General features: G+C 37.7%; 1 protein-coding gene across 2 annotated transcripts in view; it reads right to left on the bottom strand.

Moving 5' to 3' along the window:
- The window catches only part of LOC132155889 (amyloid beta precursor like protein 2-like), an 83,619-nt gene that overhangs the window by 12,749 nt on the left and 43,710 nt on the right, over nt 1-27,160 (bottom strand). For both annotated transcript variants that reach the window (XM_059564646.1, XM_059564647.1), the window contains exons 4-12: nt 18,558-18,670; nt 14,905-15,146; nt 12,062-12,264; nt 10,592-10,759; nt 8,649-8,782; nt 8,435-8,509; nt 8,192-8,350; nt 6,511-6,639; nt 886-985 (exon numbers count right to left, since the gene is read on the bottom strand). In XM_059564646.1, the coding sequence (XP_059420629.1) occupies nt 886-985; nt 6,511-6,639; nt 8,192-8,350; nt 8,435-8,509; nt 8,649-8,782; nt 10,592-10,759; nt 12,062-12,264; nt 14,905-15,146; nt 18,558-18,670 (1,323 nt within the window). The remainder of the gene's footprint in view (nt 1-885; nt 986-6,510; nt 6,640-8,191; nt 8,351-8,434; nt 8,510-8,648; nt 8,783-10,591; nt 10,760-12,061; nt 12,265-14,904; nt 15,147-18,557; nt 18,671-27,160) is intronic.

Raw genomic sequence — 27,160 nt, 5'->3', positions numbered from 1 at the left:
GTTGTTTAGTTGTACAGAAACCGGGAATCTTAAACATTTTCCCCCTAAAGGAAAGTGATTTTTAACAATAATGTTATAAATCTGAATGTGAACTTGCAGTCAATAGTAAGAAATGGGCAGGGTTGAGTTAACATTTTGATTAAAACTATAGGCAAACAAATCGAAAAAAATAAAATGCATCCATAGATGAATTGTTTATAATAAGATCAATAACATGCATTGTAAAAAAAAAGGGCATTTTATGCAAGCTTTACCATTGAAGCTTTACTGTTGAAATATCATTGAAGAACTACACTACCCATAATCCTGCACAGTGATCCACCAGAGTTTTTGTCATTATGGAAAAAAAGGAGGGTTTAGCAGTGACCACAAATCACAAATGCTACAAGAGTCTTCCTAAAATTCTCATTGATTATGAGTGAATAATTGTACTTCTTTCTTTTTTTTTCTCCTTTTACTTCTAATCAAAGTTTGCAATTTTGTGATTCATCTCCGAGTATGTTGATTTGGTTCATGGCTTCTTTCAATTCACTGTGGAGAAAATGAATGAGAAAAATACTTCCAGAACCAAAGCCACTAAAAAAAAATAAACAAATAAATAAAAACTGGATGGCTGCACTTGAGTATTGCAAGCAAACATCTCACAATCTTGATCTCCTGCGGTGGATCTGTGGCAGACAGAAGCAGTATTTTTATGGTGCATTTACGGTCAGTAGTAAAACCAAACAGACAAAAACATGAGTAACACACAGAAGCGGACACCTTCTTCTTAGTTGTTACCTAGCAACAGAGGAAAATACCTGCCACTAGTACTCACAGTGTTACTCAATTTCATGATACAAGTAATATAATCTGACAAAACCTGATCCAGATCTCCTCACTTACCGATCTCGTCCTGGATCTCCTCTGCGACGTAGGGCACCTTATAAAGCAGAGACAGGCTCTGGTTCATCCTCTCCTCAATCACCCGCAGGTGGGTCATGACCTAAGAAACCCAGACACACTTTTAAAACACTTGTACAAGATGATATTTCTAAGACGACTCCATTCTGCAGGATGGAACATGTCTGTGGTTGTGTATTGCTGGATGGATTAATGTAACACAGGAAAACACAAAAGCGCTGTGGCAATCAGTGAAGAGAAGAAACGAGCAACCACGCCTGTTTCTTTGTTGTCACCACATTTGTGTGCAATGTTCAGAAACCAGCAAAAGATGGCAATGAAGGGCCTATATATCTGAAGAGATAGAAGAAGGGGAAAACTGCTCTAAATTGTCCTTGTAGACCCTCTAGTCGCCCGTCAGGACCTCAGAAAGTTCCTGCACACAGCGGTCACACTGTTGCTTTATTTGCTCCATTTCTCAAATACATGGTTATATAAAGCGCAGCTCCACGAGTCGACAGTGCAACTGCTATTTTTTGCTCTAAAACTAAGTGCTTTTATAAAACCTACATGAGACATGACAGTCGATAAAGGGATAGTTCATCCAAAAATGAATATGGTGTCATCATTTGCTCACCCTCATGTCAGTCCAAACCTGTATGATTTACTTTCATCAGCGGAACACAAAAAAGAGAGGATATAAATTGATATACACTGTAATTCCCCATACAATAATAGCACAGAGGCTGTCAAGAACCTAAAGAGAACAAAAAACAAAACAAAAGCATTGTAAATGCTCAGACTGAAATTTTAAATAATATTTACGAAAACTTCACATCCTCTTTCTGCTCAAATCCCATTAGGGTTTTTGCGATTTCTATGCTCAAGACATATTTAGGACAAATTTCTCCTTTTGTGTTCCACATAAATGATGACAGAATCTTCATTTGACTGAACTAGCCATTAAAAGCCCATCCCATTTATAAACATTACTGAACAGTTGAACAGATTCAGGGAAAGGATTTAAGAATTCCATGAAAAAAAACTAAGAGGTTTGTAAGAATGTGCAATTCTGGAAAAGTTATTAAATATTTTCTTAAGTACATATAATTTAAGAACAAAATTGAGCTTGAGTGCTGTTCTCTGATTGTTTGGCAGCTCTTGTTGAAAATTTGCTGATTGGCTCAATGAAAAACACCTCAAAGACAGTCTTTTTACACTACATGCATATTTTTGTAATAATCATATTTATGCATAATTATGCACACTATTTACATCACAACAGGCGTTTCATTTCATTAATTTGTGCTTATCTTCTTGCATTCGGTCTAGACAGCCCTCCTACGTCATCACCACATAGTGTGCATTATATGTTAAGCGATCAGTCTTTTACGTGAGAACCACTATGAATGATAAGTTCGCTCTGCCGCCTTGTTTTTATTTTGCCTTTATTTGTAAACCAAAGAGTTAATCTCTCATGTTTGAGAAAAGCGCGTTGACGTGTAGCAGCCATTAAATGTGTGGGACACCAACTCCTTGTTTTCTATTTCTTTCATTTCATGGATTTAACGAGTTATCTGAGTCAAAGCGTTACAACTTCTTCTACAGGCTCTATTCCTCATTTGCGCGCGTGCTGTGTGTGTGTGTGTGAGAAATGTGGTGCTGAAGTGAAATAGCTGTTTGATAGCCAAATTATAAAAGGCCAGCGAATGAAAATAAAAATAATAATAGTTATTATTATTATTATTATTATTATTTAATACATTAATAGGAGAATGAGCCTAATATCGTCTTGACTATCGACAGAGACATCTGCTTACGTCGATATCTCTGACTATCGTCGATACACGATACTATCGTTTATCAGCACAACCCTAGTTAAGGATTTTATTCTTTGTGTTTTGCAAATCCAGGCCCAGAACTAGACACCAGGAAGTCTGCCCCTAATTAAATCTGAAATAAACAGGAACTGCCATCAGCCAGTAAACAAACACGCAAGACATTATTGTGAATGTGGGTTTCGTTTTCCATGATTCTCAGGTCTGTGCCTCATCCTGTCTCCCATGACAAACATCACTGCTGACTGCGGCCAGTCCGGAATGCAAATTATAAAGCCACGCCATTGGCTTAAACATGAAAGTTACTTTCAGTCAAATTGCTAAGTTTGTAGTTACACAGGAGCAGTGCAGTGCTAATCTCTCAGAGAATGTTCGAACGCGAGAATCACTCGTGGCTCTCCTGGACAATCCTAGCAACATCGTACATACGTACAGAAAACATGTCCATTTGCAACGATTAAAGGAGAAATATGTCATTTCTGCACTACAAGTTGAACGCAACAATGATCGTTTTTTAATTTCAAACAGCACTGTTTAGCCAAACAGCACATTTTAAACCTTTTTGTGAAATTATTCTGCAAATGGGTCATTTATGGCCTTTAAATATTAAAGGTGCACTAAACAATATAAAAAAAGCTTTAGACCACAGTACTGGAACAGAGTCCCAAACCTGCCAATCAGCAGTAAGGGGCGTGTCTAATAATGATAGTGAGAAGAGAGCACTGAGTAGATGCACAGGACGGATATTAGCAGATCGATTATAGAAAGCGGAAGATGCCAGATAGAGATAGAGGTTTATGTTGAATTACCATCATAAAACACTTCGCTTATATTTACTGATGACATCATTCCTTCGGCCGGCAGGCATATAGTGAGCTGCAAATATGGCTTGACCCCAAAAAAATTCTAACAAAAGGTTTCTCAATGGGTTACAGTAGTATCAGATGTACTTAAAAACATACTAAAAGTTTACCAAAGTTTGACTCCAAGAAATGCCTCATTTTCAAAATGGCGGCCGTCAGGTCCTTAAAATTACCATTACTCCTTTGTACTCTTCCTAGACCAGGAATACTGATGCCTGATACATGTTTTGGGCATGTAATATTCTAATTAGCATATTTGCATGATAGATAATTGATTACAAGTACAATTATATATTAAAGCAATTTCCTTTAAATAATTGCATATTTCTCCTATCGTTTTGCCTAGTGTTGGTGGCTTCTGTGGTTCATAACCATTCTTTTGATTCCAATAAGTTCATTAGAACTGTGTAGTACTGTAAATTTAGTCAAAACAATATATATTTATTAATTATGCGTTTATTTTTTGCCTTTTCTTTTATATATTTTTTTATACTTTTCTCATTTATACATATCTTTTTCTATTTTCTTCAGTTGTTTCCTCTTATTCTGTTTTTTTATACTTTACTGCACTGTGACCTTCACTACGTGTGCTGGTCATATAATTAGAATATCATCAAAAGTTAATTCCATTCAAACAGTGGAACTTGTATATTATATTCATTCATTACACACAGACTAATATGTTTCAAATGTTTATTTCTTTTAGTTTTGATGATTATAACTGACAACTAAGGAAAATCCCAAAGTCAGTATCTCTGACAATGAGAATATAACTTAAGACCAATACAAAGAAAGGATTTTTAGAAATCTTGGCCAACTGAAAAGTATGAACATGAAAAGTATGAGCATGTACAGCACTCAATACTTAGTTGGGTCTCCTTTTGCCTGAATTACTGCAGAAATGCGGCGTGGCATGGAGTCGATCAGTCTGTGGCACTGCTCAGGTGTTATGAGAGCCCAGGTTGCTCTGATAGTGGCCTTCAGCTCTTCTGCCTTCTTGGGTCTGGCATATTGCATCTTCCTCTTCACAATACCTCATAGATTTTCTATGGGGTTAAGGTCAGGCAAGTTTGCTGGCCAATTAAGAACAGGGATACCATGGTCCTTAAACCAGGTACTGGTAGCTTTGGCACTGTGTGCAGGTGCTAAGTCCTTTTGGAAAATGAAAATCTGCATCTCCATAAAGTTGGTGAGCAGCAGGAAGCATGAAGTGCTTTAAAACGTCCTGGTATACGGCTGTGTTGACTTTGGACCTCAGAAAACACAGTGGACCAACACCAGCAGATGACATGGCACCGCAAACCATCACTGACTGTGGAAACTTTACACTGGACCTCAAACAACGTGGATTGTGTGCCTCTCCTCTCTTCCTCCAGACTTTGGGACCCTGATTTCCAAAGGAAATGCAAAATTTACTTTCATCAGAGAACATAACTTTGGACCACTCAGCAGCAGTCCAGTCCTGTTTGAAGCGAGACTCTTCTGACGCTGTCTGTTGTTCAAGAGTGGCTTGACAGCTGAAACCCATGTCTTGCATACGTCTGTGTGTAGTGGTTCTTGAAGCACTGACTCCAGCTGCAGTCCACTCTTTGTGAATCTCCCCCACATTTTTGAATGGGTTTTGTTTCACAATCCTCTCCAGGGTGTGGTTATCACTATTGCTTGTACACTTTTTTTCTACCACATCTTTTCCTTCCCTTAGCCTCTCTATTAATGTGCTTGGACACAGAGCTCTGTGAACAGCCAGCCTCTTTTGCAATGACCTTTTGTGTCTTGCCCTCCTTGTGCAAGGTGTCAGTGGTCATCTTTTGGACAACTGTCAAGTCAGCAGTCTTCCCCATGATTGTGTAGCCTACAGAACTAGACTGAGAGACCATTTAAAGGCCTTTGCAGGTGTTTTGAGTTAATTAACTGATTAGAGTGTGGCACCAGGTGTCTTCAATATTAAACCTTTTCACAATATTCTTATTTTCTGAGATAGTGAATTTGGTTTTTTTCTTAGTTGTCAGTTATAATCATAAAAATTAAAAGAAATAAACATTTAAAATATTTCAGTCTGTGTGTAATGAATTGATATAATATACAAGTTTCACTTTTTGAATGGAATTAGTGAAATAAATCAACTTTTTGATGATATTCTAATTATATGACCAGCACATGTATATTTCCCATTAACCATCATACTCTTCCTCCAATAGAGGTTGATTATAATGATTCTCACAATTCCCAACTTGACATGGTCCACAAGCAGGCATGCATGCATGGCAGTCCATATGCCCTGCAACTGCACCATTGTGTTCGGCAATTGTGCAATAACATTGGATCATCTGAGTAGCAGTAACATGACATAGGCTAAATTGTTTACATCTCTGGTTCCTCCCAAACAATGATAAAACCTTACAGTAATCTCACAAAATCATGTATTTCATAAGTATGTAATCATGTCAGTGCAATTTAGACATCTCTAATGGAGATTTTAAGGGCTCCCTGCCCATCTTGGAGACCATCTTGAAAATCACACCTTTCTAGTGGTCAAACTTTGGTAAACTTTTTGTATGTTATCAAGTACACCTAATACTACAAAAAACAGCTGACAAACCGTTTGTTAGAATTTTTTTAGAGTTAGGTGTTTTTTTTCCATAAATGCAGCCGTCTAATAAGAGACTCTGCTATCGTCACTGCCAGGGTTGTGTACGTACGTGTGGGGTGGATGTTATCAAAATGGGGCGAGTTCCTTTTGGGGTATGGGTGTGTTTGTTTTGGTCCTTTCAAATATCAACATCGTTTGGCAAAATTCGCTTAGTGCACCTTTAAGCAGGGACCAAAAGGCAAGTAAAACAGTAAAAAAAAAAAACTATGCAAGGTCAGAAAAAAACAAACTGAAAACAGGATTTAGCAGGAATGCGAGGCAGATGGGCAACACTGACTTGGGACTTCATCTGGGCGGCCTTCTCGGGGTCCACAGCCAGGACGTGCTGGTAATGGCGGATGGTGTGCTGACGATCCTTATTTTCGGCACGCACATACCTCTTCAGAGCCTGCAGGATACGGTGGGGCTGCGGAGACAGACAGAGAAGATAAACTGACCACAAAGGAAAGAAAATAAAAGGCAGGGTGAGTCAGGTGGACGTCTCCTTATGAGCTGGCTGATCAGTGAATCAGCGCTAGGTTCAAAGAGCCGCAAGATCCGCAGCACAGAGCAATAACAAGAGGATTAGTGAGATGCTGAAAAATTCAAATTAATATCTGAAGTAACTGAAGCCACCCTCCCCATTATGAGCTTTCAGCAGGGTAATACAGGACGGGTAATCTGCCACCATTAAATCACACAGCAGAGAGAAAAGACAACCATCGCCCATCAGAGACTCGAGTATGAGAATTGTTATCTGGTAATTATGAGAGGAGAACAATCCTTCAAGGAAGCATTTATCTCACAGACTTCCTTTATTCACTAACAGATCATGCATTTCTCACATGACTGCAGATGATGCATGTTCATTAATAAACTGGAAGCAATTGGTCAATGCTGGAAGTCACTCAGAGTCAACAAAGGGCTGGTATTTACATGTGGTCAACACAGACACAATACCATCGACACCTGGTATTAACATGAACCTCAAACGCATCTCAATTGATGGGTCAATGACATGATAAATCTATTAAATGATATGCAATTTATACATTCAATGACCTCTTCTATGATGAGCATGTTTTTAATTTAATTTTGATTAAAGTCAGTCAAAAATGTCGGAATGATACAACCGTCCTGACATTATGGTGGAAAAAAAGCCTCTATAAAATAAATTTTGCAAAATGAAAACATTAAGTGGTTTGGTAGAATCTATTTATTATAGAATCAGAATAATTATCATAATTTCTTAGTAAAAAAGCTTTACAAAATGTAAAAATAAAAAAAAGTTACAAAATTGCTTTACTCACTGTTTGGAAAACACCTGTCAGCCAAACCAAAGTCATGTGGTGCAACCAACATGCAGGAAATAACAGGACACGAGCAAGACCTTCACGACCGCGTGTCAACAAGTCTCTTAAAATACCAGATTAACTGACCTCTTTATGACAAGGCAAAGTTAGATCAGGTTGTAAATGTAATTTGGTACGACTCTACATAAATGTTATGGTATTTATAGATTCATTATAAATTAATACCAGTGAATTAAAAAAAAAAAAAAAACTTCTCAACATGAGAAAGATTTTAAAACTCTTAAAAAACTAAGATTAGCACAGTAACAAGTATTCAGGGTATAACAAAAATATATTACTTTCTGATGGTTACACCAAAAGACATTTTTTAAGTCAAGATTTTCTTTAAAATTATATACATTTTTATTACATTTATTTATATTTTAAAAGTTTATTTTTATCATATTACAATACATATGAAACCAATATAAGTATATTTGTAACACTTTTTAAGGATATTTTTGATTGTGGACACTCTTATTTCTCCTGCATCTTTTTTTACTAGATCAAGAAAGTAGAAGTTATCAGACTACAAAGCATCTAACACCTGCATTTACCACCAAAGAGGATGTTCCTTTCAGTTGTAAATGGGTCTAGTAGCTTTTTAGATGTGGTGTATCGTCTCACCCTTGGTGGATCAGCCTGCAGAGCGGCTAGGTAGTTCTCCAGGGCAAGACGGCGGCGATCGTTCAGCATGGCCTCCACCCGGGCAAGATGAGTCTCCACCAGCTGCTGTTTCTCACTGGCTGCCTCCTCCTCCAAGGACTCCACCATAGCCTGGAAGTGCTGCAGAGAGAATAATAAAAAACCCCATGACTAAACGGTCACATCGAAAACGAGATGTCCTCTGGCATGGCAGCTGAGGTGTACCTGGATCAGTGTCTGTCTCTCAGCTTTGGGCAGGTTCCTGGCCTGGCTCTCAGCCTCCTCCCACTCCTTCCTCACCTGGTGAGAGCAACATATTCAAATCACTTGGGGCTCAAACAATAGCTGGGATCTCACTTGCCACATGGAAACAACTCCATAAAGTCACATGACAACAACTGTTCATTGACCAGATGTAAATGAGTGACATCTCACTCACCCTTTCCATGCGGTTGCGGTGTCTGATCTCAAGTTGCTCCTTGGCCTTCTGGAAACGGCTGTGCTCTTTATCATCTGCTGGGGTCTCGAAGTACACATCCACATCATCTGTGGGTTGAGGGGTGGGCGGCACAGCTGAGGGAGTAAAGAGAGGGAGATTATAAAAAGTTAAGCTCTCTCTCAAACACTAGATTTTTAGGAATCACAGCATTGCAGAAGCATAGGCTGTTGCTGACTCTAGAGCCCCTTTCACACTGCACGTCGGACCCAGCATATTGCGGGAACATTGCCGGGTCGCTTTCTGTGTGAAAGCAAACACGTCCCGGGATTGATTCCGGCATCGAACCCGGGTCGGGGACCTAGTAACATTGCCGGGTTCAACCCGGGACGAGCGCTGTGTGAACAAAAGCCAGATCTAATGCCGTGTCGAAGTGATGATGCACGTTATCGCGCGACTCTTTTACCGGCTGTTTTAAAGGAAGATCAACGTTTGCGACGAAAAAAATATGTGCAAACTGTAATGAAGCAGAGATCAGTTAGTTCCTCACTTTCCGCGCTGAGGCCGAGATCGTTTGCTTGCTTCAGTGAAAATAATGTGCCTAATGTTTTCGACTCGTATATTACACGTCACGCCCTGAGGTCACGTGTCGTTACAGGATCTTTATGGGTTGTGTGTGAAAGCACGCACATATCCCGGGTAATCACTGGCAGTGTGAAAGTGCAAAATCTAGCGACCCGGGAACAATTGACGGAACACTTTACCCGTGCATTTGCCGGAATGGCAGTGTGAAAGGGGCTTAGGTAATCAGCAAATTATGCCATCTTATAAGATTCGTTTTTGGCCAAAAATAAAAGCAGGACTTAGTGCTTACTGAAACATTTCAGAGTTGAAGGAAATGTCCTATAGCGACACATTTTTACAACATTTACACACACAAACAAACAAATTGATAGATAGACCTAAAGACAGGTCAGAAGGAGCAGCAGCTGACAAGAAAAAGAGACAACTAAGATCAGACCAAAGCGAAGAATAAGCTTCCCACAGAGAGCTACGACTCAGGAGACGACTTTGTATTTCCCCTGATTCTGAGAGAACCAGACAGTACTTCATTTCCCATTCCTTTCATCCTGTCCTCTGAATAGCTCTCTTCTGACAGAACCGCTCGCCTTAGCATTTATCTTGAGTTACTGCACAGCTCTGCACGCTATGATCAAGATATGAGCTCAAATCAGATTTCCTTAGTATACAGATGACAAGACCGACATGATTACCCATAAGGCATTGCACAAAAGGCAACATCAGACATGCATACTGATGAGAACAAACAGTCTTCAGCATCTAGACTGATAAGAGCACAAGAGAAACCTTGAATTATGAAGGTTAATGTGAAAAAAACAACTCCCCACCATATTAAACCCATCATTTAATATTGCCACAGGAACACAGGATGATGTTTCTACTCTTACATACATTCAAAACATTGGCAGATTAGAACTGAAAGACACACAAAGCAAAAGCAAAGACTGAGTAACAAAGAATGGGACACTGCACAAACAGAAATAACAGGATAGACTGAATGAAATAAGATTAAAGCAATAAAACATTAACTGTGGTAAAAAAAACATAGCCTTGCGTGATTTTTTTCTTTAGTAAAATGTAAGAACATTTTGATAATATTCCAATGACAAATTATTATTAGTGGTACTACTACTAATAAACAATAATAGGTAATTACATTAATATAATTAAAACAAAGATTTTATCAAAATATTTATTTTATCAATCTTGCAATCGTATTGCAAGATTGCAACACACTGTTTTAAAAGCAAGGCTGTTTTGAAATTCACATCTAGGTAAACTAGTATAGCATAGTATAGTATTGTGAGAGAAAGCAAAGAGGGCGGAGCAGAAGGGGGCGGAGTCCTTGGTGATGAGTGACTTACTCAAACGTTTACACACGGCCATGCAGTACTCCTCCGAGTCGAAATTGTTGCGGTTGCCGGCACAGCCTCCGTAGATGAAGCGCACACACTTCCTCTGCTGCATGTCGAAGTGCCAGCGAGGCATAGAGGCACGGCAGGGGCCGGTCTCCGCCTCCAGAGAACACACCGCTAACACAGGAAGGGAGGCGCAGTTAGAGCCTCCAGCCACCGGGGGCAGCTATCAGTAATGCCCTTCAACTATAGAGCGCAACCCTGGGTCCAGAAAATCTTTCCCATTTACTTCCTCCATAGACTTTGCATCAAGAATGTTCATTAAGGAATGACTAAAGGCAACAACTATATTAACATCCACGCGAGTTTGTTACAGTCAGGTGGATTCTGATTAGCTATATGTGACCCTGGAGCACAAAACCAGTCTTAAGTCGCTGAGGTATATTTTTTTGCAATAGGCAAAAAAAATATTGTATGGGTCAAAATTATCGATTTTTCTTTTTTGCCAAAAAATCATTAGGATATTAAGTAAATATCATGTTCCATGAAGATATTTTGGACATTTCCTATCATAAATATAGTTTAGTTTAGTAATACGTCTGCTAAGAATTTATTTGGACAACTTTAAAAGGCGATTTTCTTAGTATTTCGATTTTTTTGCACGCTCAGATTCCAGATATTCAAATAGTTGTATCTCAGCCAAATATCTTTCAATCCTAATAACCCATACTTAAGTTAAGTTAGTTAAGTTTTAATAGAAAGCTTATTTATTCAGCTTTCAGATTATGTATAAATCTCAATTTCGTAAAATTTACACTTAAGACTGGTTTTGTGGTCCAGGGCCACATATGCACTTTTATCAGTCATCAGCTGAAAAAATAAAAATATATATTTTCAATAATAACAATATTTTCCTCTGTTATCATTATATTTGTGGTGTGGACTTCCCTATTCTAAATTTAGAACAATTATTATCTTTTTAGTAATAGTTGTTATTACTGGTGTGAACGAGCCATTAGTATAAAAACAAATGAACTTCACAGCTAAATATTCAAATCCCTTCAAACACATAAGTTTGAGATTTCTGTAGGGAAATTATTTAATGACATGCTTCACGGCTAGCGAGCACTGCTGAGCTGTACCATAATTTTGTTTCCATGGCAGCAAGCAACTTCTCTGATTGGTACATTCATCTTTATCAGGATTCTGGGTAATGTAATTTTGGCCGTAGCATGCAGATTTTTTAAAAAATGAAGTTAAAATCACATTGACGTGTGGATTTATCAGAGTCAAGATCTTTTCTTAATCTGTTTTGCAAGGTATACATAACTGATCAAAGAAAATATATTTCTCTATGGAAAAAAATGAATGAGACCTATTTCTATAATTGTAAACCTATAGTACAGAGGACCAGAAATATGTATCAATGAATCACTGTGACACTACGTAAATAAATGAAGAAAACAGTGTGATACCGACCTTCCAGTTCCTGCAGAGTTGGGTCACCATCCTGGGTTTCAGGGATGGCAGGTTTCTCTTTCTTCATGTCCTTTTCCTCACTGTCTCGGTCGTCCTCTTCATCTTCGTACACGTAGTGGTAGTCCTCCTCATCTCCGTCGTCCTCCTCCTGCTCCTCTTCAGCTGTGTCCTCTGGAGTGGGCTGCTCATTGGCAACAGAATTGCTGAAAAAAAAGGATAAAAAGACAGAATAAACATGGGTTAGAAGTAAAGTTACATTTTTCTTACTTTCATGATCCGGTCACTGAACCGTTAAATCACAACCAGAGGTCATCCTCCACAGCACAGACTCTCACACTACACAGCACACCCTGGACTACATTTCCCATGCTCCATTGCACCAATCACATTCACCTGAAAACAATCACACAGAGCTGCCTCCAATTACACACACACACACGGCACAATCATCAAACACGCTTTATAAGCATTAGACTTTCTTTCACACAGTGCCAAGTATTGTTCTGCACATATCACTCCCATAACGATAGCTGTGATACCAAGCCATTCCATGTTTGTTTTCATAGTCTTGTTTCAGTTTTTCATAGTTTAGTCTTTTTCTTGCTTTGCCGTTACTCATGTTTTGACCCTTTTTATTCTGGATACTGGATTACCCCCTCTTGCTTAGCCCTCTGGATATTGTATGCTCCTCGAAGACCCACGCATGCCCTAGGATTATTTTCGTTTCATGCCCTCTATATACCTGTTTGCCAGTGTTTGACCCATGCCTGTTATGACATCTCTGTCCAATAAAAGCTTGCATATGGATCCACACGTCTCACGTCTCGTCAGCCCTGTTACACTTACCTTTTAGCCTTTATTTAAACAGACAGCAGTAGAGTCCCAATCTACACCCTACTCAACATTTAAAATAGTATTACTGCCCAAGTACCCTTTAAAAAAAATAACTATATTGAAGCTCTTTTAATTTGCATTTATGAGCAGCTTAAACTTTTTTTTTTTTTTTACCAATAGCCTTTTTTGATTCATAGGAGAAATTGTGGCTTTCTTGAAATGAGAGTAAATGACAGGGTTATTATTGTTAAACCCATATGAAAGGCAACATTTCTCGTTTTGGCACAGTTAAAGATTAAGTACTAAAATAACTAAAATTACACACACTAATTAAAAACTATATATAGACATTATATTTAAAGTATATTTTTCATAAATTTTTAATGTAAAATAAAATAAACTACAAAAATTCAATCTAATTCAAAACATCAAAAACTATTATAGTAGATCAATGATTCTAAAGTAAATGATGACACGTTTTATTTTTAGGTGAAATACAAAGGACAGTAATTCAAATAAGGAAGAGGAGACATGATAAAACAGATAAGTGGGATGAGAGGGAAGGAGAACATGGGAAACAGAGGGAGAGGAGGAGCACAGGTTGGAGGTTTTATGATTTATGGAAGTGAATCAAGCAGCTGTCAGAGGTCAAAGGCATGGCACTCGAAAATATCCAGATGGTCAACCTAATTTATCCAACACATACACTCACACAGTGTACGCTCACACACACATGATGTTTCAGCGACTACTCCTCAAATCATAATAAGATACGACAGCTCAGTCACACCAATACATCATCCTTTGAAAAGCGTGCCGGAGCATTTGCTTTGAGGAGGTTATGGAGGCTGTAAGTAAATAATTGACAATACAAAAATGATGACATTGTAAGCCGCTTTTTAGCAATTACTAAGTTAGATTTAATTACAGATCAACCTCCAACACCTGATGATCTGGAAAAGTTTCTTTAATACCAAATCAGCATATTAGAATGATTTCTGAAGGCTCATGTGACACTGAAGACTGCAGTAATGATGCTGAAATTACAGCTTTGCATCACAGAAATAAATTACATTTGAAAATATATTCAAATAGAAAACAGTTATTTTAAATTGTGGTAAAAGTTCATAAGTTTACTGTATTTTGGATCAAATAAATGCAAAGTTTCAATGCAATTTATCTGTGAATATAAAATGTATACTAATTTTTTCTTGTTGATAGTGTAAGATAAATTGTGGTAAATTAATTTAATTGAAATTGTGGTAAATTATTATGCCCTTAATCCTGAAACCACAAACCTCACAGTGAACTAAAGGCCCGTTTACACTAAAACCAATAACAATAAAGATAACTATAATGACGACTATATATTTGCATCGACACCAACTCACAAAAAACTCCTGCTTATTATAAACGCATGCTAAAGTTAAGATGTCTGCCATGTTAAACGCTAATTCTAATTGACTGTCGGGTATTTGATTTGTTGATCAGCTGGATAAAATCTTTCTGAAAGTCATTCCAATGAGATTGATCCCCTGTGTTGTTATTGTTGTAGTTGTGGTGTAGACTCCACTAAAGAATGCTACTGCTATTAAAAATTTATTATTTTTAAAACTATTAAAACTATCTTTACAGTCATCGTCCTTGGTGTAAACAAGCCCTTATGGTGTGTTCACACCAAACAGGAAGCGAATATGCCCATCGCGTCCCTCGCTCTAGATTATTCGCGGGATGTTTTTCATGTCACTCGTATGTTTTTATTTTATGTTTTATATATTTTAGCTCTTCGCTTGATTGGCTTGCACAAGATTAAATTTAACTTGCGCGGAAGACACTATCGAGAGTATCTCACGTTCGCGGCAAATGCGTCGCCTGTCACGAATTCGCCTATATTCACGTCTTTGCATTGACTTTGTATGTAATCTACCTGCGCGAATAATTTAAATCGCGTTTGGTGTGAATACATCGTAAGACTCCTTTCAGAAAATCATGTATATGCACTACATTACCTCTCCTCTACTTCATCATCATCATCATCATCCTCATCCTCAACAGCAGGCTCCTCCACCTCCACCTCTTCATCCTGGTCCTCTTCCTCATCATCTAGCTCATTAGAAGGTGAAGCAGGAGGTGCGGGCTCTTCAGGACGAGTAGACGGGCAGCAGACGTATTCAGTGCCGTGGAACTTATCGATGCCACAGGGCAGCAGCATGCCGTAGCTGTGCAGGACCATGTTCCCCTTAGAGCAGGCCTAGAGAGAGAGAGTCAAGAAATCCCATTCAATTAGAGCAAATATGCTCTGAAAGGCCAGTCTGCTGTGTAAGAACAGCCCGAAGAAATTTAGCAGAGCTCCTAAATGTCTGTCCTGGGATCAGTCGAGTCAACGCACGGAGATGCTTTCATAGAGTATGCACACACTGAGAATGAATGACGGCAGCTCGGGGTGATTTACAATACCAACACACACTGTGACCATGTACACACTGCAGCTAAACTTGGTTGTGTTCAACTCTATTCTGCACACAGAGTTCACAGCATTCTGCATATTTGTTCATGAGGAAGGCAGTGATGACAATACATGTCTGGGATGCAAGCGTAGCTTCACAAACTCAAAACTAAACTTTATAGATCATATTTCTTTCTTTACATGTGACAACAACAATTAATAATAAAGTAATGCAAAATGATGGAGTAATACAAAAATACAGATTAAATTTCAACTGATTTACATTAAATTGTAAATAATTATTTACAATTGATGTTTGGTCAATGGTGTGCATATATCAGCTAATTAACAACTTTGAATCAGGCACATTTAATCAGAATTCAGAGTTGACAAAGACTTATTTGTTAGTTTTGAAACAAGATTAATGTTGGTTAGTTTATTATATTTATTAGTGTTTTATTATTATTATTCACATTTATTCTGTTATGAATATTATCTTTTGGTTTCACCAATCAAAATAAGTGTAAATAATTTAATAAAACATTTAATAAAATTAAGATTAAGTGTATTTCATTTCATAAGATTACCATCACCACATGACTATTAAATATATATATATATACACACAGACAGATATTAATTTTAAGCAAGAATGATACACTACCATTCAAAGGTTTTGTGTCAGTAAGATTATTATTATTATTATTTTTTAATAATTCCTTTATTCTGCAATGATGCATTACATTGGTCACGGACCAAAAGTGACAGCAAAGACTTTTAATTATTACAATAAAAATTCAGAATTTCTGATTTTTGAAGGATCAATGTAACACTGAAGACTGGAATAATCGCTGCTAAAAAATAAATAAAAAGATCACAGGAGAATTCCATAAATTTTTTTAATCTATTAAAGTAGAAAAGCCATTTTCTATTGTAATAATAATTCATACTATTATTGTATTTTTGAACATATAAATGCACCCTTAAAATAAAGATAAGCAAAAGAGACTTCTATTAAAACTTTATATATATATACTTTATAAACTTTAAAAAAAAATTACTTAAGGCTGGTTCACACGGCAGGATAATTAGGCCGATTTTAGCCCCGATTGACACCTTAAGGATGCTCCGATTATCGTAAAATAATCTGATCAGATATTCCTGCCGTGTGTGGTGTGTTAAGACTGCTCTCCTCTGCTCGGAAGGACGTCGGGACCGCTCCGATCTCAAATCGGGGATATCCAACATGTTGGATTTATTTGGCCCGATTTCTTCTCATGTGTGGTGTCCCCCGAGGACAAACGATCACGCAGCCTGTGGACTGTGGCGTGTAGCCAATCAGAAAGCGAGGTGACGAGGCGGCGAGGAAGTACCGGGAAACAAAATCAAAACAGCCGGCGGCATGGCGCACCAGAAAGTCCGGTGGACGTCGGAGATGGAGGACTTTGTCTCCGCTTCTTTGACAATCGCCTTTTCTTTTTTTTCTTATGTTTTTTTTCGGTTACAAACAAAGGACAAACTATGGCCACTGCATCCTCTTCGTCCGCCATGATTGTTTACTCTGAAGTCACTTTAGATCTCGAGGGTTTTTGCGAAATTTCCCGTCTGACCTGGGAATGCTCGGGAGTCAAATCGGTTCGTGTGTTGTGTTGATTTTGCCGTGTGGCTGCACACCACACATTGTATGACCAACACTGTTAGACCCGTGATTTTTTTTTTTATCGCCGTGTGTGGGGTCTCTCAGGTTTGGAAAATCGGCCGACAATTTTAAAATCGTCCCGTGTGAACCAGGCATTATAACTCTGAGATGCTTCATTGATGTTATTTGCCTCTTTTTTTTACATTTTTGCCACACATAATCATAAACATCCAGTTAGTTAGTGACACACACAAAGAATGAAAACTTGAGGAATTTAAGCAGTTTATGCAAATGAATGCAGCGGTCAAACCCAAAAACTGAAAATGCTCTACAAAAAACTCAAACTGTGGAAGATTCAAGCTGACAACAATTAGAAAAGACAGCACAGACGGCAGGGAAAAAAGAGAGGCAGAAGCAGAGCAGCATTCATGAGTTGTGAGCGAGTGTAAAACGAGTTCAAGAGCAGATTTGGAGAGCAGAGCATGTGTGTGTGAGGTGGCAGAAGTCTAGAGATTAGCAGTATTACAGCAGCTCAGTTTATCCAATTATCAGAGTGAAATGTGAGGACTCAAGCATGCAGCAGGAAAGGCTGCGAGAATGAGTGCGCAACATACTGGAAAGCCATCGATTTCAACAAGGGTTGAGGATGGCTCAGATGTAGAGGAAAATCACAATTTGCTAAAAGTTTGTGAAAGCCATGTTCTGTAGGATCCTAGGTCTTCTTTCGTGCTGAAAACAGACTGAATCGTCGAACCCATATTTTTTAAATGCATACAATGATTAAAACTTTAAGGAATCACAATTTTTCTTCCATGTTTTAATAAGTGACAATCTCTGTTTGACAAAAATAAAAGGAACCATTTGGATTTAATCTAATTACATTGGTAAACTGTAAAAAAGTTTTTATCATAAATTGTGAAAAGGCATAACAGACAAATTCATTGGGTACTATTTTTTGGGGGGGAAAACGTAATGTAATAAATTATTAAATTGCTAAAGTTTTTTTGAATATTATATGAATCAATTGATTAGACATGCTTTTTGATTATTAAATTTAACTCAACCATTAAATGCAATCCAGAGAGAATTTAAATCAAAATGTAAAATGTAATTAAATGAACTAAAATGTAATTTAGGTAAAATGTACAAATCACTTCTTGATTACTAAAATATATTAACCATTTAAAACGCAAGATGCAAATAAAAATGGAATTCGTGAAAAAATTTAAATGAATTTGGAGAAAAAAAATAATTCATAAAGTCCTATTTCTGTCACGATGACCAAAAGTTGAGTGTTCTGGCAGCGACATCCATTGACCAATGAAAATTTCAGAGAAGCGGATCTAATTGTGTTTTTAGAAATTTAATTTACTGAATACCCATGACGTGGCTCCTTCTGCATATTTTGCAAGCCTTATCTGTCGAACCTCATTTGTCCAAAGGCTGGCTTTACAAAGCTGTATATTAGATTTTAAATACGTTCACTGCAAGATTACTTGTTGCGCTGTTTCTGATTAGGCATTATTGCGCATTATGTAATTAGTGTCTGTATGTGGCGCTGGACGTTGCCATCTTACCTCTTTTGCCACACCGTGCCACTGCTGATGGCTCACGCAAATATCCATACGCTCCTTGTGGAAGAATTTACACTTCTCTGGCACCAGGAGGACGTCACTGACAAATTCCCCAACTGAAAACATAAAAACATACAGCATGCAGATTATTGGCAAAGCTGAGGCTGTAATATCATGCAGCTGGTGCAATGCAAACAGCAAAACATCTAACACCCACTTCAACAACACAGCTTAATAATTCATCAACACATGGTCCCTTGCATTTTATAATGAGCATATTACAAATAGAGCAAGTGGCATCTGAATAGACATCTGGTCAGTACCAGGAGACCGAACAAAGATCTGGCTCACACAGACCGTCCCGTCCACAGCAGAGAGAGAGAGAGGTCTCATTGCACTTTTGAAGGAGAACTACGTAATTCTTGCTCAACATTTCTGAGCTTTAACGTGGTGGTGCTAACAAACATTGCTCTGATCAGGCTCAACCACTGGAGTTTAGAGCAGGACACCCTGTTTGAGGGAGCATGTAACCGAGTGAGTGACAGCTGAGGAGCTCAGATGCCATCAGACGGGACAGTATGGGATTGTGAGCCACATGCAGGAGAGTTATTACAGAGCTGATTTCAGGACAGCTGGGAGCCCAATCTGACCTTTGAGTCTGAACGACAGAAAAAGAGGTTGAATCCTTTAATGACCAGAAGTCTGTTCACAATAGAAGAGGATTGGGACCATCCACAAACTGCTCATTTAGCAGTTACCACAAAACAGGCCTAAGGCCAAATCAGCCTGAATCCAGAGCCGAGGAAAGCCAGACAGGAGAGATAGAAAAGGCCAGTGTTTTGGAAAATGAGAGGGTTTGGAGGAAAGAACTGGAAATATAAGATAACACAGCTGTTGTTCGAACCAAAGCGTCTTCATGCTGTACAAACTCACACATGTACATGCATTCTTGCCAAAACTCGTCCTCATCGGCCCTCAGGGGCCAAACTAACTAAAGTCCTTACACAATTGAAAACAGCATCTAACCTGAATGACTCAACACACACAGTCTTACTCACACAACTCATTCAAACACTAACACCAAACACCATCTAGGGCACTATGATTTTCTTGAGGCAGAAAATGTTGAAGGAATCACAGAATTCAAAAGATTGACTGTATAATGAAGACAATTTTGGGTAAATAATTCAAAATGTAGGGCTGGGCTCAAATGGCATGTGTATACATGGACAACTTCATCTCCAGAGCTGCTCTAATCAATTCATGTGTATTTCTCCAATTCATTTGATAAAACTATTGTCATATATACACAAACAGAACCTCAAAGGTTTTAATGATAACCCGGCAAAATAAAAATTCAGTTTAACTTTAACTTAAAAAAAAAATGGTGTTGTTCTATAGTAGAACGTAGTTCTCAAAGTAATAATAATATTATCGATTTTTGAATACATTAAGTCCTATGAATTTGATTAGACATGCTTTCTGATCATTTTAACTAAATGTAATTTTAGCATTTAAGTAAAAAACGATGGATTTCATGGTGCCCTTGATTTTATTTTAACTAACTTTACTAAATTGTCTAACGTTTTATGATTTCAAATAAATTAGACACGCATTTTGATTACTACAATTTAACCATTTAAACAGAAAACAGAACAATTTAAATGTAAAAACAGAATCCAGAATTTTTTTTTTGAATTTGTGAAAAACAAAACTGATTTCATAAGACCCTTTCTAACTCGCGATATGAACTGCTGCATTGCTTCTCTTGCTACGGAGATGCACAGAGGAACATTATGGATTCAAAACAACATGCCCTTGATCACAGAAAAAAAAAAACTTCCTTTCCAGCATCTTGGCTTGTAGGGTTAAAGGGATTACTGGCTTTAAAAGTTAACGACCAGAATCAGACAATATTATATAGCACATCTACAATAGTGGTAATATATTAAAAACTGTATTTTATGCCTTGTCCAATAGGTTTCCATTATAAGTGCATTAAATGTCGATTTTTGCTCGTTTTCACAAGCTGAGAGGCAAGTCAAAATTATTTTCAGGGGCAATCGACAGCATGTCACAGATGCTGTCGATAAAGCTTAACTTGTATTGAACCCGGAATGTTCACAACACAATCTGCTCTGCTGAAAAACCGTGTGGGTGATTCAGCAATTACATTATTTATTTTACAGCAGAAAATAAGTCCTGACAGCGCTGGTAAGACTGCGTGCTGCTGCTCAACTGGAATAAATGGGGAATCGCATTGATATCATGTGAACAGCGAGGCAGAGAAGTGCAGTATTCTACAACAAAACACACACCAGCCAGGAAACGGAAAAAAATACACTGCTTACTGAACACTACAAAGTGTACACTGCATGATGACTATTTTTTCTTTTTACTAAATGCAATGCAAAACCATTAACCGTGTAGTATTCTACATTATTACATACCACCATGCTTAATTCAGCATAGTCGAACTACAATTATCTCAAAAATAAAAATGACTATTGTGCATTAAATAATTATTAAAGCAGATGCTACAAACCATCAGATTCATTTGTCACTGAAAAAGTCAATGCAATACACTGTAGAATACAGTATTGACAAATTACAGCTACAAACATACTATACTGCTTCATATTACATGTTATAGGACAGTGCATTCTAAAATGTAAAAATACACATGGTATATACAATATTTTGTTGAAGTAGACCACAATAAATGTTTCAAACAGTACATTCGTGACCTCACTAGGTTGCAGATTTCACCTAATTTATTTAGGAAACAAATATGGTTATTTGGCTTTTTAATGAAAAAAAAATCATCTCTTTTGGCAATGTGAATAAATAATGTGCCAAGAAGGATAAATATAGATTCTAGAAAAATATGTTGTGTTGAATACTGACAATGCCAATAACCAAAAAGCAACAATAAAGCACTTTTTTTTTTCTTTTACTTTATTTTAAGTCTTTGGAAGTCATTTGTAAGCTCTGAGTGAGTAACAAATAATTTTTTTTTAATTTTACAATTTCACAATTCTCTGGTAATCAGAAAAAACTGCATATTGATGAACCGTGCTAGTTTGTCACTGATGGCGTGAAGCGTGCAAAAGAAAGTATGCAAAAGAACTGCAAGAAGATTCTTCAAAATCTGGACAAAATAACAGCATACAGGTGTGGAACGATCACTGTATTTCTGGATTAATTATTCCTATGATAATAATTAAACACAGTATTTAGGCCAATGAGTATGCACTCATGTAATCCCTGATTTTCCATTTTATATTAAACAACTGTGCATGAATTTGACTAAGTGCTTGACTGGTAAAGGCAAAGTGCAGGCTCACGACATGATCAAAAAACTCTTAGATGCTTCAACAAAGGCTGGAAAAAGCAGCATATTACAGTTGGTTACAAAGAGACAAAGGGAGAAAAAAATGCTATGAAGAAAAACGACAAAAGGATTGAGGCCAACTGCTTTCATCTTCATGGTTTATAGCCCAGTTCCTCTGCTCCGTCCCAGTCCTGCATTAAAGATTTATGGCTATTACACATTAAACACCGTATAATCTCTCTAAAAATGATTTTCCAGTGTTTTTCCATTTTTATCTCTGGTTGTATCTATCAGAATCTGCCTGCATTCGCGTCTGTTTTCAGAAACACTAGCATCAGATGAACAAGAGTAAACTTTGGAGAGCTAAACACTGCTGATGTTTCTGTGGAGCAGAGCTGCTGTTGATTTAGCACAATCCTCCCTGGTAAAGAGCTGTTTATCTCAGCACTACCTTGTATTGGTATCATTCAGGACTATTATGGCTTTAGGATGAAATGGTCAGCAACCAAATAAACCCAAACAAAATACTGGAAAACGTCTGCTGGCTGCCCATTAGTAGTTCACATCAGCTGAATCAAGCCAATGTTTGAAAGTAAGGAGCTAATGGTCAAATATGAGCCCTGCTCTCAGTTGACCAGAATAGCTCTGAAAACTCATTACATTCACTCGCAGATGTAATTACTGCGCTCAAATAAACCTCCTCATCTTAAGCTTTCTCCATTTCATTTAAGGAAACTGAAACTAAAATGATCAAGGGAAGACTGACTAAAAATAGGAAAGTTCATACAAATATCTATTCTGTCATTTGTGTGCCTTCATGTTGTTCCAACCCATAAGACTTAGTTTGTTCATCTTTGAAACCCAAATAAAGATTTTGTGAATGATGTTAGTCCCTCCACTGAAAGTCCATTGCATATATCTGTATATGTGCGCTGATCAATGTTTATATGTGATTTAAAGTCAAAATGAAATCCGTTCATCACATAAAACATTTAAAATCTGGATTTTGTTTTTATCCATGTATGAACGTTTTGAAAAATCAAGATTTTGGTGAAATGGACTTTCAATGAACTAACAAATCTCTCAGATTTCATTAAAATAGCTTCATTTGTGTTTCAAGATTAACAAAAATCTTGTGGATTTGTAATGTCATATGCCTTTCATGTAACATAAAAAGAGAAGTTCAGAAGAATGCTCATGCTGCTGGTTTCCATACACTTTTGCACATAGTTTAACTTTGATGCAGAAACAACCATGCAGTGCAGCATGAACATTTCCCCTTCTTTGAGGATGACAATTAAAAAAAAATAATAATACATTTAAGAGCATGCATCAGATTTTTTAAGGGATGCAACTGCTTGGAAGTACAAACAACAGTACTGCATAATCCTCAAGCCAAAGCATATGCTCTGCAGTGAGAGACAGAGAAACAGATGAGCCGCCCATTTCACTGCATTACACTACAAAAACGAATCACTATCTCTAATTAAACTCCAGAGGCCAGAATGTTGCTGAATCACAATGAAACCTCCTCATTAATAACAGCAGTTAAACCCCAGAGGAAGTGGAGAGGTGAGAAGACAAGGTGAGCCTGAGTCTCGCTTATGTACCGATTCTATTCAAGTTACAAATGCGCTTTAAGAGGAAAAACTCCTTAAACATTGGTAGCTGCTTTACCAGACACAGAATACATCTAGTCCTTGACTTCAACTGGAATCACCATCAACTGCAGCCAGAAAGACCCACACATTTTTATCAAAGCAAACATCAATATTTTCTAATATTTTGGTTAGGGTAATGGGTTTGCATTAAGCACCAGTCCATAAATTGTCCAGCATAATTTGTGTTTCAGACCTGACTGATCAAAATCACTTTAAATCCTGTAACTTTTAAGAAGAAATGTGCGGTTACTTTTTTCTAAGCAATCAGAGACGAGGACTGTAAATCGGCAGAAGTTAAACTACTATATCGCAACAACCCAAAAACATCCTAGCTACTACAAAGCAACGCAGTAATTTGTTAATGTTCAAAATAAATCTGCCTTTGTTGAGGGTTTTGCTGCGGTTTAATTTTTCTCTTTTTATCTTCAGCCAGTTTGCATTCTCCACTTCAGATCAATAAAACTATTTCCATGGCGACTCATAAGTAGAGTAAGTTGTTGATGGAACAGTGTGGTGCTGCTATATGGAGACTTAAACAGCTTTAGATTCCTCCAGACCGAGAGATTTGATTGGCGAAATCAAAGAGAGAAAGAGACACAGGAAGCACTGGACTGAAAGTGCATCGTCCGCCCGACCCGGTCAATCAAACAGCAGGCGACGTCAGGTGATGCGAGTCAACAGCTGCCGCGTCAGCTCAAACACACACACAAAACAAAAATCAGCCATCTTGGAAAGCCTCCGACCGTAGGCCCATTTCACAGTCGGCTGGCAGCGCTAATGGCTTTTTTCAGCAAAGAGCCACAACTCAATCCTCTCCTACAAGAGAGGGACAAACACAGGAGGAGATGAGGTAAAGCCATGGACAGCAGCTTCTCCTCGGAGACGCAATGAGATAAATGTTATTTACTTATGTGGATTAGAACAATTTGAAATATGGGACTGGAATCATTTATTTTCTTGAGAAAATTAATAAGTTTTTTATGCCTGGTTGAGTAAAAGTATTTATGAATATATTTGCATTACTGGCGGTTTATCAAGGGTTGAGTGCAATTTATAATTTTTCACCAAATATACAAAATAGAGAGTCTAAAGAGTCTAAAACTACTTGTCACTGGGCAGTTATTTAGAATTTTATGCCTCATCATAATAATATAATGATTGCTGAATGTAAAACTGAAGATTGGTGCAATGATGCTGAAAATGCAGCTTTGCACAGAAATAATCTGCATTTTAACATATTCAAATTGAAAAAAGTTGAGCATAAGAAACTCCAATACTTTTGAACAGTAGTGTATTTGTCTCAACATGCCATACTTTATTATGTAGAGATTCTCCACTGATGTGTTTTCAACGTCAACTGTATATCACCACAAACATATAGTCAATAAGCCAGAGACTGTGTAAGCAACCACCTCTGTGGCATGAGAAACTATAACACACACACACACACACACACACTCACAGCCCAGTGGATCTCCACCAGCCTCTGTCTGAAAGGGGAAATGGGATTTTGCTGTTTTACTATCAGGAGGCAGGGGAGGCACGGCTTCCCCAAAATTGTATTAGATAAAAATTGGAGGACGAATATTTAAATGTTAATAAAATCACAATTCATTTCAGTTCATTTCACAGCTGTAATACAATAACATGTTACTGAAGCTGGAAATCGACGCTTTATCGTGAATGTGCTGAATCTGCAGATGTAATCACAACCGCTAACGTTAAGTGATAGAGAAGGAGAGGGGGAGGCCGGGGGAGAGATGAGCTCTCGTGCCTCCGTTGGTTTAAAAAAAAAAAAAGAATAAAAAAATAAATAAATAACCTTTTGCCAATCAGCATCGAGTAATCACTTTCAGCGCTGAGGAGTGTTGAGAAAAGAAACCTTGCAAGGGAGGCCTCCCCTTCTGGTATATCAACCAATCATCATAGATACGGTAATTATGTGCTATTAGATTGGACGTATCCCGCTGCACTGATAATGTACCAAGTGCTTATGAGTAACGATATTGAATATTTGATCGCCAACAGATTTACCAAGCTGTCATTCAAACAGTATACATACCAAATTAAAAATAAAGGGAGAACACGCCTATGCTGTATAAAGGCTACAGCAGTCGTGGCTTAATTAAATAGCACAACAGGCAGCTCTCTTTTAACACAGACTTTTGGATGTTTGCGTTAAGTTATAGGCCAGGAAAGTGAAATAATATAATCTAGCTGTATGTCTGTTTTTTTTCTTAACGTTTTCTGACTTAAAGCAACCAAAAAGCCATTTTAAAGTGGATAAGCAAATAATAATAATAATAATAATAGGCAGGGATCCCCAGACCAATACAATTAGTGTGCCTCCTCTATTTTAAAACCCATGAGCCCAATGATTACTATAAAGTTCTCCACACAGTTATGGCTTTTCGCCACAATGCCTTCTTCCTGAGACCTGTGTTCAGGAGTAACAAGCAGCAGCACTTACTGAACTTTTTTCAAGTAGTGTGGCAGTAATTAAACTGTTAGTTTAATGGTAGCTACTTTTTCCAACAAGAAAACACTTTAAAGGGGTCATGAGTTGAGAAATCAAATTTTCCTTTGTTTTAACATTGAAGAGCTCATTGTACTATGTATACCAGTTTCAGAGCTCAAAAAAGCTTTTATTGAAACCAAGACCTGAAAATGACTCGTTTCAGATTTGTCACATTGTGACATCATAGTGCAATGAAAGCCTGACTCTACAAAATCAGATCAAAGGCTACTTCTATCATCATGTCTTTGGCTCTGCCCACCAGAGCATTAAAGTTTTTCGTGCTTTTTTGAAGCTTTGATTGTGTTAACAGTGTGCAATATAACATATGTTCATGTTTCGCGTGTAAAAAAAAAACAGTATTTTTCACACAATTCACCTATCTGTATACCGCTGTTTTCACTGTCACAAAAACGGGCTGATGACTTCCTTGTTCTATAAAGTCCCTCCTTCAGAAATACGAAACGAGTTCTGATTGGGCCAGCAGTTCCTGTGTTGTGATTCGACAGCAGCTGAGCGTGCGCTGCCCTCCTGGAAACGTGATTGGGCTAATTTTGAGAAGCAAGTGGGCAGGAGCATGTGCTGGAGATGTACTTACAATCACAGGAGCATTTTTACTGACGAGATGCGCATGAAAATCGCATTCGATTTTTTTGCACAGCCCTAACATCTAGTTAACAAAGCTAAACAGCATTGCCCTTTGTGTAATAAGTTACAGAAACTGTTAAACACACCAACTTTAATAAAATACACTTACCGGTTATGGTCCATAAACAACGCCTTCTCCAGACAAAGAGGGAACTGCTCCATCTTTCAAGAATAATCTTTGTGCGAATCCGGCATTAAACTGATTGAGATTGAGGAAGCTGTCCTCAGCAAAATGTGCTGCACATAGTTTTACAAGTGGATTATAACGTTCAGGAACCAAGTTAAACATAAATTGTAAACATTGATCTCTAAGTACAGCATCCCTGGGAAGCCCAAACAAAGATGATTGGACTCAGAGATGAAAATAACAGCATTTCGACGACATGAGAACATACACAAACGCAGCTCTTCCTCTTCTCCGCCGGAGCGCAACAAGACCACGCCCCCT

The sequence above is a fragment of the Carassius carassius genome, chromosome 13, assembly GCF_963082965.1.
Source record: "Carassius carassius chromosome 13, fCarCar2.1, whole genome shotgun sequence".
Lineage (NCBI taxonomy): Eukaryota > Metazoa > Chordata > Actinopteri > Cypriniformes > Cyprinidae > Carassius > Carassius carassius.
Note: the sequence above shows the minus strand (reverse complement) of the source record. Positions and strands in the feature narration are given on the sequence as shown.